Genomic DNA, 14,726 nt, shown 5'->3' on the forward strand with positions numbered 1-14,726 from the left:
TATTTGAATATGCTTTGGAAAACCTGAGTGCCCATAGCTACGGCACAAGCATGCAGTCACGTCTTCGTTCCACACGTACGTAAGTAATGTGCATTTGAGCAGATCTAAGTTGTCAGACACGCTCACTTCATTTGCAAACAAACAAGGGGCAAGACTCCGAGATTGAACACGAGAGCTGCAGACAACAACTGTGCCTGCAGAATCTGTTGCGGTCAGAAAGCCAATGGTGCTCTAATCTTCAACTTTAATGATATATAAGTGTCGTAAAAGGTAAAAAAAAAAAAAATAAAAAAAAATAAACATGTTTGTGCTTCCATGTGAAGCATAAAATGAACACAAAATGACAAAATCTATAAAATATAAAGAGTATACAATTAAACCTATGATATGAAATTCAGCACACATAGACATTGTCACTAATGACATTAACCAAATAACCGGATCACTTATATAGGACCGTTAATCCACATCTAAACACTGTCTGGCATCTGGAGACAAACTAAAAAACTGAGGGATGTCCCAAGTAACAGCTGAGTGTATTGTGGTGCCGGGACAGTTGGAGTTGGAAGATTTGAAAAATCTATTAAAAGGAAAATGAAATAAAAAGTCATTAACGCTATATTAGCCACTGCTTTTGCAGCAGAGGGTGATAACAATTAACCTGACCAGACCCTCACAGAATTCCCAGCTGAGGGCGTTACGTCTCTCAGAGGAACTCGTCAAAGAGCTTCTCTTCTTCAGACTTGACAAAGGTAAAACTTAGAATTAATTACTTTGTGTGCCAAGTTTTTGTTTACAAAGACCTCCCCCAAACCCCTCACTGATGGGCATCATCACAACAGCATAAAAAAGACATTGACACAACTTGGACACAAACATCTGTTTGACAGCGCAGAGTGGCAGAGGAATATGGGAGGCTGTGGCTCAGTCGGTAGAGTGGGGTTGCACACTAATCAGAAGGTTGATGGTTCAATCCCCAGCTCCTCCTGTCCACATGCCTAAGCGTCCTCGAGCAAGACACTGAATCCTAGAATTGCTCCCGATGGTGTACCATCGGTGTGTTGTAAGTCGCTTTGGATAAAAGCATCAGCTAAATGTAATGTAATGTTGCTGTTACCCATGGCAACACAATCACCCTAGAGCTGATCAGGTCTGTGAGGAAGACAAAGAGAGCATCACACCGGACACAGCTGTCAAAATTCACTATTACGGTGTTGCCATGTTATTTGTGATATTAGAGGCCAACAGGAAGTTCTCAGGTGCCGAGGACAGATCAGTTATCTCTCGTTACAAAGGCACACTGTATTGTGTCATTATAGAAAATGTGGTTTTACATCACATATATCCACCTCTCTCCCTTTATCAAGCTGTTTGACATTTCAGGAAGAAACTTGTCACACTATTGTTTCTCACAATCCCACGGTGTGCAAAAATAAAAAGATAAAACGAGAAAAGTATAAATATGTAGCAATAAAAGCAACAATAGTAGATACCCGATTCAGCATTAAATGAACCTGGCGACGGCTGTACGGCAATGACAGCATCGATACCTTAACACTACCAAGTCAGAGAGGTGATGTGACAGCTGCAGCACAAATGGGGCAGAAAATCGACTACTTACTGCCGAGCATTAATTGAGCTTTCACTGCAAAGTTTACACCTCTCCTCGGCCGACTCTCTCTTCCATGCAGCTCCGGTGACATTCCTCCCATGCCAGCTGAACATTCCAGTCTCCACTTCCCCCACAGCGACCAGAGTTTCAACCTTTATAGAAATGTACTTGTTCATCACCCCGGCTCTTTCTGCACACGCATGTGCAAGAGTGCGTGCCTCTGCTGAGGTCACCCACTGATCCCCTCCACGTCGTGGCCTATTCATAGCAGAGGTCAAAGTAAGGGTCTGCTGTCATCACCGTCACCTGTATCTTGGCAAAAGTTCAGAATGGGTCCCAGGTGTTTCACCGGAGAAAGATGAGGTGCAAACCTCCTGAACTACATTCAGCAGAGGCAAACTTTTCAGAAGCCAGGGGAATTATCAATGCATTATGACCATTCAAAGAGTTCTGAGAGAATCTTGTGCGTCTTACAGGTTGCAGAAATCCTTCAGTCTCTGTAACGCGTGCAATCTGAAACTGCAAAAATGCGAAAAAAGGAGCACAAGTTTGTCACATGACTCCGATGGCGACAAACAACAACATTTACTATTACAAATTGTAGGGAATGATGTCAAATTGGTGCATGCACACTTACAATAAAATGTGTTTTCATCCTTTATACAAACCGTTGAAAGAAAACGCTTTGAAAAAAAAACAACAACAAAAAAAAAAAACACGCTGCACCAAACCACAAATTCAAATTTAGAGTGTCGCCAACTCTGCAGTCATGTCAGGATTTCACCACACCACCTATCCAGGACAGATAGCTGCACCTCATCTCTCCACTCATCTATAGCAGCAGTCAGATCTGCCTCGCAGAAGGGTTCTAACATACACAACCAGGAAAAATAGTCAGGCTATGCTGAACAGTTCAAAACCCATCACAGGCCAGCAAATGGCCTGCGGCGTTATTCTTTGCATAAAGATAACACAGAGTGTGTGCATCCACCAGTGGGAGGTAGGAGGGAGTGATGGGAGTGGAGAGAGGGAGACATGAGAGGAGGAAAAGCTTGCACTCTCTGCCAAGGGGAGAAAGGAAACGGTGTAGGTTGAAGGCGTAAGCGTTGGCACACAGCGGGGATGGCATGAAAGAGCAAGGAGGGAAAGATTTACTTACAGAAGCTTCCTGACAGATGAGAGAGAGGAACAAGGAAGTTTCAGCGCGCTCTCCTCCGGAGGGAGCGATATCCGTCCACAAAACCTGACATTGCCGAAGTAAAAAAAAACACCTCACAAAGAGAGAGACAGAGGGGAACAGGGTGTGTGTGTGTGTGTGTGTGTGTGTGTGTGTGTGTGTGTGTGTGTGTGTGTGTGTGTGTGTGTGTGTGTGTGTGTGTGTGTGTGTGTGTGTGGCATCGGGATCTGGCTTTAACGCATGTATGCGTGTGCTGGCTGGAGAGAAAGCGACTGAGGGGGAGAGAAAGAGAGAGAGAGGCAAGAGATATAGAGAGTTTGTACGAGCTGACTGGTTGGTGTGAAAATGGGAGGGGGCTGGATTGTCCAATGGTGTAAGAGATGAGCAGAGCGAAGGGGAGATGGCAACAAAGAGACAGAATTTTTTTTTCTAATTCCTGCCCTCCCTTACTCTCCCTTACCTCTCCTGTCTCTCGTTTTTTTTTTTTTATTTTTTTTTTATTACATGTGTAAGAAAGAGAAATACCCAAACTATCAAACAGAAAATTGGTGCTGCTTTTTATGAGACGATCACTCAGTGTCATAAACAGAGGCTCCCTTCTTCACACGCACGCACGCACGCACGCACACACACACACACACACACACACACACACACACACACACACACACACACACACACACACACACACACACACACAGAGAGACTAGGTGCAGAGAAGCTGATGGGAAGAACAGGACACGTAGATGATCAAATCCTGCTGGGAGCTCTAATAACTGATGGCTCAAAGGAGTGACAAATGGGGAGCTCAGTTTAAAACGGGTGATGCAGTGGCTGATAACGTGAGAGGTGGCAAACTGAGGGAGAAAAGGATGTGAGAATATAAATCACTGTTCAGGGACTGTGAGAAAGCTGTGAGGAAAATGGAGTGACCAAGTAACATTTAGAGGCGTGTTTCGACAATCTGTTGAAATTGTGTTCGTGGGGTGTGCGTGATCTCTGTGTGTATGGACAGCGGCGGCGTGATCACTGTCCTCGTGAATGTGAGTGGAGTGGCTCAATGCATGCGCATGGGGGTGGGGACCAAACCGTTTTCCCATGATTTTGCTGCGGGAGCACCATGTTGCCATGGAGACTGCATCCAGTGCAGCAGAACACGCAGATGGCTGCTGCTGCTGCTGCTGCTGCTCTCTCTCTCTCATGCTCTCTCTCTCTCTTTCTCTCTCTCTTTCTCTCGCTCTCTGTCCATCTGTCTGTCCGTCTATCTGTCTGTCCGTCTCTGAAACAGTCCAGTTAACTTCTCATCCCTGACCTGCAATTCACAAAAGCTGGTCTCTGTGAAGGTATAAAAATAAAAATAAAAAACCTCCAGGTATACACGGGCTTCTGACTCAGAGCACAAACTATTTTTGACCGAAGAGAAAAGGCCTGTTGTGTGGGATAATCACCAAACATGATCTTATATTTTATTTTAAGCACACTGTATTTCAATAATGCGCCACATGTGTGAGTAAATGTGAAAACCTCTACTTTATCAAAGTCACTTCTGCTATTAGTGTACACACCAATCAGCATAAACGGATTTCCATTACAGTACCCATGGCCTTCATTTGAATGCGCATGATATGGAATATTATGTCAGCAAAGGCAACGTAAACACAATGTTGTTTAATCAATATCTCAATACTGTTGTCTTGGTCATGTGATCATTGTACTTCAGCTTCTCAGATTGACCTCCAAGCCTCCAGACAGACATTCCTTTCAGTTTATACTGAAAATGTAGAAAAATGTACGTGTTAAATGTGCAAAAAATATTGGTGTTGCGAAGAGATTCAGGAATCTATTCATCTATAAACCTTCAGCTCAGTAAATTATAACATTCAGGACCTGAACTTTAGAATTCGATGCACATCGCTGCGCTCATTAATCTGTGTCACCGGAAATTTCAAACTCGTGCACACGTTAGCTTTAAAGCTCAAAACATTATCAGTGTGTTTTGACAAAGAAAAAACTAAAACAAATATATTGTATATGTTAAGAATAAGGGTTTATTTGTTTAAAAAAAAAAAAAAAAAAGTCTGTATAAGCCAGCTGTTATCCTGAAAAGAACTGTGACATTTAAAGACGATTTCTTTCTTGTCTTGTCCAGTAACAAGATAATAAAAAAAACAAAAAAACATGTCCATCTCTCTGTCAAGATTCGCCATTGAAATATTTTTGGTTGAAAGGAAATGTGGCTTTGGTGTGATGAAAGAGATGAACTACTGGACAGAAAACACATAAAAGTGACAGCCTTCATATGTTTAACTCTGACATTTACCAAGCTAATCAATGTGCCTGCACTGCTCCAGCTCCCTGGTGTTTAAGACCTTCTCATCAGTGCAGCCAGAAAACAGCATGCATTCCAATCTGAGTATAGCTGGAACAGGAAGGCCATCAACGTCAGCACCGAGCAACCCTATTTTAAGATGACTGATGAATATGACGGCTATTTTATGTTACAGTAATGACAACAGACCGTGCGATAGTGCGGGGACCAAAAGATATTGTAACGGTTATGGGAGGCACTGAGCTTCAGCATAGTTGTACTGCCTATAATACGTCCAGGGTAAAACGGCAGACGATTTAAAATGTTTGCAAAGAAAAAACATGAATGTTTCAACTCATATGTGCACTTACCGATCCATTTTGCTTCGAGCAGGCTGTTCAACAATGAAGGGTCAGCAGGTGAGTGCCCGAGATTCTCCCAATGCCTCTCCTATTTCCTAGACAGAAAACAGTCGCGATGAAGACCTGCAAAATGTAAAATATTGGGATTACAAACTAATTTATTTACATGTTACACAAGGACTCTGGAAGTTATGTTTTTCTTTCATACTACCACAGATTTATTTACATTTGCATTCAGTCCCTCTTGGATTGTCTAAAGTGACCAAGACTAAAAACAATTACTTTTTGTCCAAATAGGAAAAGTTATTTATCACCTTTAGAAAGGAAACCTTTTTCTCTTATGGAGTGCCTCCACGACTGCACCGGAAGTAAAAGCAAGAGGTGAAACTGGAATGACCGATCTGGAGAGTAACCTTAGATGAACTGCACCACCTAGTGACTAACTGGGGACTAAATCACCTACAACAATTTCATATTTAATAAGACGGACTTTAAAGAGATACACAGGCGTACATACCGTGCAGATAAAATGACAAAGTAGCGTTGTGATCTCCCCTTTGCGCCTCTTTTATCTGAAATTGAAGATAAGCGCGCAATCCGCAAGCCGTGCGTAAAAGCAAAATCAAATATCAGCAACAAGAAAAACTGAAGGCGTAGGTCAAACATATCTAATTAATGAAACATTTATCTTACATTATCTTTGAAGCAAAGCAGGTTTTTTTTTTTTTGTCGTATATGTTTAGACAAAGAATGTTTTTCTGTGTATAAATGCTCAAAGTGGAGACGACAAAACGACAAAATCTCCGGACAAGGCCATGTTAAATTGTCCTACGTGTGGTAATTGTATGACCTCGTGGCGCAACGGTAGCGCGTCTGACTCCAGATCAGAAGGTTGCGTGTTCAAATCACGTCGGGGTCATTTCTTTCTTCCTTCCGTGATGACACTTCATCGTCCTTTGATGAGAAAGATACCACTGCGCGAGGATATCATGAACGTCGTCCTTAGATATATATATAATTAAAAGGATTCTTCTAGGAATGAAAATTATGAATAGTAGCATTCACATTTGCTATAAAAAAATATATATATGAGATTTTCAGACTGGCTCTACTCATTTCCACGTTTGTGTTCATTTCCACTTCCCTGTTGATTTGCCTCATTATTATAGGATCTGCAGGATTTGTCAACGTAAGTTCAAATCATTATTGTAGCATATCACCAAAAAAAAAATAATAATAATAATACATCAAATGTATGCGATGCCTCCCGCAGAGGAATCACTTTTCAATCAAAACAAATTCTGGGCGAGTCTCCTTTTCCCCCGTTGAGGCTGGACATGAGACCTGAAAAGTCAAAGGTTCAACATTCCCACACGGAGGTCCGTCACGGAGGAGTGTACGCGTTAAGTGTGGTTATCGGTGTCGGCCACAAACCTCAATCTGATTGAAAATGCAAAGCAAACGGAAACACGTGTGTCCGAGTGCGTCACGAGTGGGTTCTTCACGGTTTCCTTTTCCAACCACGAATCTAATTGCAACCCCTGTGAGCGGTCTAATTCCCATAGCTCGCTATGGCGGATTAAGTTTACAACACAAGCATCACAGTTGCCACACATGCATGTGAGCTTTTTAATCATTACCGAGGGAGCAAGGGAGTTGAATTTCAATCATATACACTGAAGTAAAGGGGAATTATTTCCGAGCAGCGTTTAGATTTGACAACGTAGTGATAGCTGAGGTATTTATCAAGCATTTTTGAAACATATTCAATGGTAATCTACCTGTTTACACGAGCTGCCAGTCCCCGCATTAAAATAAATATCCGCGATGGTCACTTTAGAGGCTCTACTGTTCCTTTTGTTTTCAAGTCTTGCTCTCCGTAGCCTTAGTTCTCCTGTACATTCCCATTTGACTATTTCTTCAGTGTCTTTAAGACGATGGCCTCCTCTCTCCTCTCACATGCTCCTCTCTGCTTAAATGTTTCAGCACAATACAACTTGCAAGTCTCTCTCCCTCTTTCACTTGGTCAAGGTCCCCCCTCCCCCCCTCCCACCTCTTTTCTCTTCTACCATTCATGCCAGTTTCTCATCTTTCACTGGGACACGTTGAACTCTCAATGTTCAGTTGACCAAGTGCAGCCCTGGTGAGACTGCAGCTTGGCCGAGACAGCGGGTCACCTCCAGTCCTGAGGAGTTGACTCACATGAGATGGTGCACTCTCCCTGCACTCCACATTCAATCACAATGGCCTCATTGTGCTCCGGAGCTCTCATTTTACACCAAACAGGTCTGTTGCTGCTGACACAGCGCTCTGCTATCTCTGCCCGAGTACAAGGCCACGCTGTGAGCTTTTGTTTGACTGCCTCCGACCATGAGGAAGAGCTCGTTTGCTTGCAGCTCAGAGAAAAGATTTTTCTTTGTTTTGTTTTTTTACTGCAAAGTCCAAATTCAAAACGCTGCCCGTATCGTTCCAAAACACCCTCTTTCTTTCTTTCTCATTTTGCCCCTTAATTTGAAATGCCAGGCGACTGCAAATGTCCTCATTGAGCGCTCGCCAGTGGGAGGGATGGATGTGGGAGGACAAGGGAACAGTCAGAAAGGAGCCTGTACTAAGCAGTTTGTTCAAGAGAGTATTATTACACCGAGGGCTCAAATGAAATGGCTGTAAACAAACTCGGTTGCCTGAGTAACACGGCTGAATGTCTCTTTTCTTCTCGTTTTATTCAAATTCTCGGCTACTGGCCGGGGTGGCGCGCGTTCACCAGCAATGTGTCCTTATCGAAAGGTCCTTGTCGCTCGTCGTAACGTCAGCTACAAGTTTAACATTGAAATGGATATACATGCAGCTCAATTTTAAATGTGCTTTCTTTTATCTTCATGGTTGTCCTTAAAAGACTAAAAGGGAAAAACTTAACCGCGACGCTATCTCATCAACAGTCGAGCCAGACAGAGAGCGAAGAAATAATAGATGAAGTGAAAGACAAGTCCTGGAAACTGAGCCGGCGTCACCGAGGTGACATTAGCCCCGGTCAGACTTCCAACAATTTCATAACAAGAGTGGAAAAGAAGACACGAGACATAATTCATATTACAAATTGATTTAAAAAAAAATTACATCGAGCGTCACCATTTATTGTCAACAAAAAGACATAAAAGAAAGATTGGATTTTTGAACGTAGTTCGACTCCCAAAAACCGTAAAAGTTCAAAGCAAGTTCCTCTTTGCCTCGTTTCCACAGAGATAAAACCATAACAGTTAAAAAGGCACAAGCTAAAACACACACACACACACACAAAAAGACTAAGTTCAGTCTTTGTCGCTAATCAAGTATTAGATCATTTGAAGTTTTGCGCTTCCAAATCGCTGGGTTTACTTCTGCCTCCAATGCGTCTGAAGAAGGAAATGAATCCAGAAGTGCTCGCTTGCCCCTCCACTCGATTCCCCGTCGTATTGCCAAGCAAAGACCGGATTTCACCTCCTTCATTCCTCAGATTTTCGGTCTTTGAGCCGGAGGAGTGTGACCTTTGAGACATGCTTCTCTGGAACAAGTCTCCCAGTCGAAAACCAGGCGCAGGAGATCGCGTGGTTTCGTCCACGGAGACCGACCTGAGGACCGGACCCCGCGGCGAAGCTCTCTGGCTGAAGAACTCGGGAAGAGACGCAGAACTCCCGGACTGAGACGTTAGACTGTCCCGATCGGAGGAATTGGGTAGATGGCGACCCTCCACACTCTCCCAGACGCCGGCGTCGAGGTCGTCTTCACCGGACGTTGATGCTGGTCTCTGTTGGCGAGTTTGTCCGTTTCGCTGCGGGTTGTCTCTTCGGGTGCAAGTGAACGGGCTCAGGATAGTCCAAGGGGAGCCCACGTCCCCGTTGTTGGCAAAGAAGAAGTCTCTGGTTCGAGGCCGAGGGGTGCTCGGGGTGGCGGGCGTGTCCCGTTCTCTCTCCGAACGGCGAGGGGTGCCTGCAACTCGGCCACCGTCGAGGCTGCCTTCGCTCTTTTGGTAGCGGAGCGCCTTCCGAGTCACCTCGCGCATCTTCTCGGCTTCCTCTTCGTTCTCCAGTTTTTCCTTTCGCTCGTCCTCTTTCTGTAATTTGGGTTGTTTCTTCCCGGGACTGTCTCGGCTGGCAGCGGGCGACGCCTCCCTATTTTCTACTGGCGGGAAAGTCTCAGAGCTGCGCTCAGAGGGCGACCCTTCGCTTGGGGGCGGGATGTTCTTCCTGTGTCGGACTACGCCCTCCGGAGCTATGGAAAGAAAGGTGTTGAGGGCCGCCTCCAAGCACGACGAGTTACTTTTAGGTTCCTTCCCTGGGCAAGACACTGTGGAGCGCCGTTTGACCGCCACGCGCATGCCGTCTTTTCTCCTGCGCCTCTGTTCCGCTTCCTCTCGCTCCCGGTTCTCCTACAGCCGTGAAAGAGGGGACACATTCAGCACTGCAAAATAAACGAGTCCTTATCGTGCAGTATTGAATGTATGGACATGTACAAGGCGCAGGAGGACAGAACACTTAAAAAAAAAAAAAAAAAAAAAAAAAAAAAAGGTCATTCAAAGTTCTCAATATTACATTTTGAGAACGATGCTAATAAGTTATAGGGCTTAATAATATTTCAATACAAAAAAAAAAAATGTAATTTTGGTTTCTTCCCGATATAACATACGGTGTAGTCATTTAATGTTACTGCTGATCGTGTCTACACTTACCCGTACAGCCGTCTCAAACCTCTTGCAAAATGAGTGAAAAATGGAACAGCACTCCTCCAGTTTGAAGATCGATGGGTCCTCACAGAAGTACTCGGCAACAGCATTGCTCGAAGCATTTAGCTCCTGAAGAGAGGACTCCAAGTCTGCTAGCCGGGCCTCAGCCCTCTGGGGAGGGAAAATGTTAATGAGCACAACGAAGAGAGATTTCACACCTCGCAGTACGTGTTCGCGAGCTCAAGTTTGCGCTTTTGCAAAGTTGAAAAGGTCAAACAACGAAGGAAAACGTCACCATAAGAAATGTCTCCATTTGGTGCGAGAGGGCAGGCTGCCTGCTGCTGTACAATTTCACTTCCTTGACCTTCTTGACTTCCCTCTGAAAGTCTGTGATGACCTCATCTTTACATATTCTGTGGTAACATTTAGACATGGACATGACATTAAAAAAAAAACAACCCTCAAACTCTCAATACAAAATTGTTCATATCAACCAGATTCAGTATCCCACCGAAACACAAGACAACATTTGAAGCTACCGCTAGCGAACAAAACACTTCCAATCAAATTGACAGAAAAAAACGGTGACGCCAGCTACCTTGATGCCTTCCCGATGTGATCGAGCTGGCTGGGAAAAGTCAGCAGCTCGGCATCGATGTCCTCTGCTTGCTGTGGGCGAGAGATACACGAGGGTGATGTGGCGCTCGAGAGTCAGTCGGTTACAGAACCGTTTAATTCTGCAGATGCTCAGCCGTCAAGTTCACGTCATTTCTGCAAAGTCGAACAAAGTCAACTGGGCTGCTTCGTGCAAAGTTCAGGGCTTTCGGATGAGAGCAGAAATGTCTTACTTAAGTCCAGTTACCTTGATTTACCTTTGCTGAACAGTTCACTGAACACAGATTGACAGCGGGTTTTTTTTTCTTCTTTTTATTGTTTGTGATTGTGCAAATATTTTCTTAAAAGAACATCTGTCCAACTCAGGGCTCCTCCTCACCTTGGCAACGTAGTGCATGAGGTTCATGCCAGGCTTGTTAGCCTTGGTGTCTGCCAGCTTGAGCAGAGAGGTCATTCTGAAGCCGATGGCATTGGCACTGTAACCACCCTGAATAACAAAGAATTTAAAGCGGTCCAGTCATTAGTAGAAATGACGGCGAGTAAACACAAAAAGCCTTTGAAAGCACAGACGGCAGCTGGAATGCATCATCAGCAGAAGTAATAAAAACATAATTCTCAAAGGAAAAAATACCAACAGCGTTCATGTAATTTCCGGCTTTTAATACCAGCCGAATGACTGAGTGGAGCTCGTCGGAGTCCAGCAGCTCTACGGGGGAAGAGAAGGGCGAGAGAAACTTAATTCAAACATCAAAAGGAGAACTGGGTGGCGTAAAGCAGAGTTTGTGAGCAGCTGGGCGGATTCATGTGAATTCTTACCATTAGCTGCTTTGGTCATGACGGCAACGGAGTTCTTCACCTCCTCCATAAGAGGAAATAATTCCTCCCTCAGCACCATCGCTTTCAGCTGTTCCTCATAGCTAAAAGAGAACACGCATCAACAAACACCCGGTAATCACGGCAACAGCTCTACAAAAATCACGACCGTTTGCCGCCCCGGCTCCTAAATGGTGGAATGAGCTCCACAACGGCATCAGGACAGCGGAAACTCTGTACATCGTCCGCCGCAAACTAAAAACACACCTCTTCAGACTTCACCTTGAACAGTAGAACTTTAGCAGCGCTTAAAATGGCACTTAGTTTTAGCACTTTGTAGTTTGGCTTTCTTGAAGAAATTGTATTTTCTTGATTCTGGTTGTTCTGGGTTTTGTACCCTCGTGGTTGTAAATGCACTTATTGTAAGTCGCTTTGGACAAAAGCGTCAGCTAAATGAAATGTGATGTAATGTTGGAATATTGATCGTTTTATTTTTCCCTTATTAAGTCTGGAGAGTTCTGGGAAAGTATGCAACAAATGACCAAAAAAATAGAAGATGACTTCCTCAATGAATTACATATCTTTAAATGCTGCGTATGTGAAGTGCAAAAGTGACAGAATTATCACTTTTGCGCTTCAAAATAATTATTAAGACAACGACTAATGCAGGGAGACAGAAAACTACTCTATCCAATTTAACAATGTCAGGATTTTTTTTTTTTATTGAATGGAAGCCACCGGTCATGAATAACAGGGTGTAACATTTTTATACCTTTTTTTTTTTTTAAAGTAAGTTAGTAATAAAAAACAAAATAAAAATGTTCTTGCCATCTCAAGCAGTAAAACATGAAAAAGCTTTTAGCAACCTTTTGTCCAGACTCACCCCGGCACTTTGACCAGCTGCACCATGAACTGATCGGCTTCAGGTAACACGGAGAGGTTCCCGCTGAATGACAGAAGCTGCTTCACCTGCCCACGGACATCAGTAGCAGTCATTACATTCACGTTATGATTCCTTCTGGTAGATTTTTGCAAGATTAAGTTAAGAGAAAATGGGACAATATTGCGCTCGAGCGTCAGGTCATGTTGCATCTTTGACAAAAACGTGTATTCTTTGAAAGTACTCGCAAAAAGCTTTTTAATACTTAAATGTTGATGGACTTTATTAAATCAGTCACTATTGTCTTCCTTTCAAATGGAGAACGTATGTAATATCTCAAAATGTAACTCAGGAGGATACCTGGCCTTGAAGTTCTCATTCCAAAACCCCTACCAGTGTTATTAGGCTTATTTTATACATATAAAGAACTAAAGTTGAGGAAAGCGAAGCGAAGACTGAAGCCGTTGTTACCTCGCTGTTCTCTGGCAGCAGTTTACAAAGGTCTTTTAGTTTGCCTGTTCCAAATCGGAGACGGTTCCCTTGTCGAATGTCCTGTACCATTTCTGTCACAGGCCTGCGGAGGGAGACAAACGACAACAGTAAATAAAGGGGCTCGTGCTGCCTGAAATCCTGCCATAATCAAGAGTACATATCAAACATGATTATTCGTGTTAAGTCATGCTTGTTGTTTTTCTACTGTACAAGCTGACTGCTTGCTCACATTATAGCACTTAAATGCACACGGGCACTGACAGTGCATTTGGTATTCAAAGTGAGAGCTTAGTGAAACTTGGATGGGAAGTGGCATCATCTTGATAAGGTGCGCAGAAACTAACTCTATTGCTAAAGAGGGAACTTTAAGTGGGTGAGATGTAACATTTTATACAGAACTTGGAACGCAATCATAATTTTTTTTTATTTTTTTAAAGTCCATTAATTACCTAAATGTTTTTGAACAGTTGTTTGCGTGTGCATGTTTTTCATGGGGAAAAAAAATGAATTAGAGTTAGTACAGTAGTCTGCACATTGTTTTTTAATACTACCCTTCAAACTCAAAAATCAATTTATTGCATTATGCATTTGGATTATTATGAAGAACCTATAACTTCCTTACTTCCCCCGACATTACTGAGACCGATCCCACAGACCTGCATACAAAACAAAGTGCAAACTATGAGCGAGGTAGATCACAACAAGCCACATCACCTTACACATTCAAAATCAGCAGCAAACTATGATTGGATTCCTAATCCAGACATAATTTAGAGGACAAAACTGAGGGCCCGAACCAGAAACAGTGGAAAAGTGCATTTTTATAAAAGGAAACAACCGGCCCAGTCACACAGAAAAAGCAGCTGCTGAAGGTGAGCACTTGGTCCTACATTTAGGCCAGCCTAGACTGGCAGTTTGTTTTCCCCTCGTTTATGTATTAATAAAGTGAATCATAAACATTAAAACAAATGCGCTGCGCTCAATGTTGCGACTAAATGCTCTCAGAGGATGTTTAAAAAGGCATCTCTGCTTATTTGCATGAGGTCGGCTGAGATAAGAGCCTGCTGGTTGGGGAAATGATTAGTGAATGATGATTAATGAAAGCACTCTTCTCTGATCACTGCTTCCTGTAGTTATTCTACTTGAAGTTAATTTAGTTCTTATTGCGTGTCCCTTTCTTCGTACATTGCACTGCGGCGTTTCTTCACGGTACCATTCATTTTCACCAATCTTCTTCTCTCAGCTATATCATTACCTCTTGAAATGTCTCAGGAAGATCCCAATATTCATACTTCTTTTGGAGTCAAGAATTGTGACCTGAAGACAAAGGGAACAAGAATCACTAACAGAAATCAGAACACTGATTCACGTCGCCGCCGTCATCATCATCACATTAGCAGACACATCCACACTCGACACTATAATTGACAGCATTTTTTTGAGGAAGCTGAAGCACTCCCGATAACAATTGAACTTTTGCAGTTCCTCACTCATGACACGATTAGTGGGGAACGTTTAAAAATCAGTTCCTATCTTTACGATTATTACTTCCCTTACTTGTTCATTCTATGCGTGTTTGCATGACCCAAAACAAAAAAAACATTCACCATCTGCATCGGTTCCTGGAAATCAACATTTGATAATCCAACCCTAGCTATTTACCTGAGGCTCCTGTGGGACGAGGTCCATGCCGTCACCCTTCTTCAGGGCCATTAACCTTGAATTGTGCAGCGAGGCCCGTTTGTCTACGTGACTGAACAACTCCTCCATG

General features: G+C 43.3%; 2 protein-coding genes and 1 non-coding gene across 7 annotated transcripts in view; 1 reads left to right on the top strand and 2 right to left on the bottom strand.

Annotated features, from left to right (window-relative positions):
* The window catches only part of trim3b (tripartite motif containing 3b), a 30,545-nt gene extending 23,085 nt beyond the window's left edge, over positions 1-7,460 (bottom strand). For 2 of the 5 annotated variants that reach the window (XM_069720868.1, XM_069720821.1), the window contains exon 1: positions 2,772-3,049. The gene's annotated coding sequence lies outside the window, so the exon portion shown is untranslated. Of the gene's footprint in view, positions 1-2,771; positions 3,050-5,468; positions 5,583-5,773; positions 5,941-7,240 lie in introns of those variants that run through there. The other 3 variants (XM_069720838.1, XM_069720830.1, XM_069720845.1) reach the window with 3 other exon arrangements.
* Positions 6,307-6,378, top strand: trnaw-cca (transfer RNA tryptophan (anticodon CCA)). The gene has a single exon. It is a non-coding gene; the product is annotated as a tRNA-Trp (tRNA).
* A 1,122-nt stretch (positions 7,461-8,582) lies between the features above and the next one.
* Positions 8,583-14,699, bottom strand: fhdc3 (FH2 domain containing 3). Its single transcript, XM_069722564.1, has 11 exons — positions 14,618-14,699; positions 14,211-14,272; positions 12,935-13,037; positions 12,467-12,552; positions 11,587-11,687; positions 11,406-11,476; positions 11,150-11,257; positions 10,754-10,824; positions 10,451-10,568; positions 10,162-10,326; positions 8,583-9,861 (listed from the first exon to the last, which is right to left on the bottom strand). Exons 1-11 carry the CDS (start codon positions 14,666-14,668, stop codon positions 8,794-8,796), a joined length of 2,004 nt encoding a protein of 667 aa, XP_069578665.1. The 5' UTR covers positions 14,669-14,699; the 3' UTR covers positions 8,583-8,793.
* Between the last annotated feature and the right edge of the window lie 27 nt (positions 14,700-14,726).

Source organism: Brachyistius frenatus, unplaced genomic scaffold, assembly GCF_029030835.1.
Source record: "Brachyistius frenatus isolate BFR_SWC_R1_liver_20210118 unplaced genomic scaffold, ASM2903083v1 Contig_5, whole genome shotgun sequence".
Classification (NCBI taxonomy): Eukaryota; Metazoa; Chordata; class Actinopteri; family Embiotocidae; genus Brachyistius; species Brachyistius frenatus.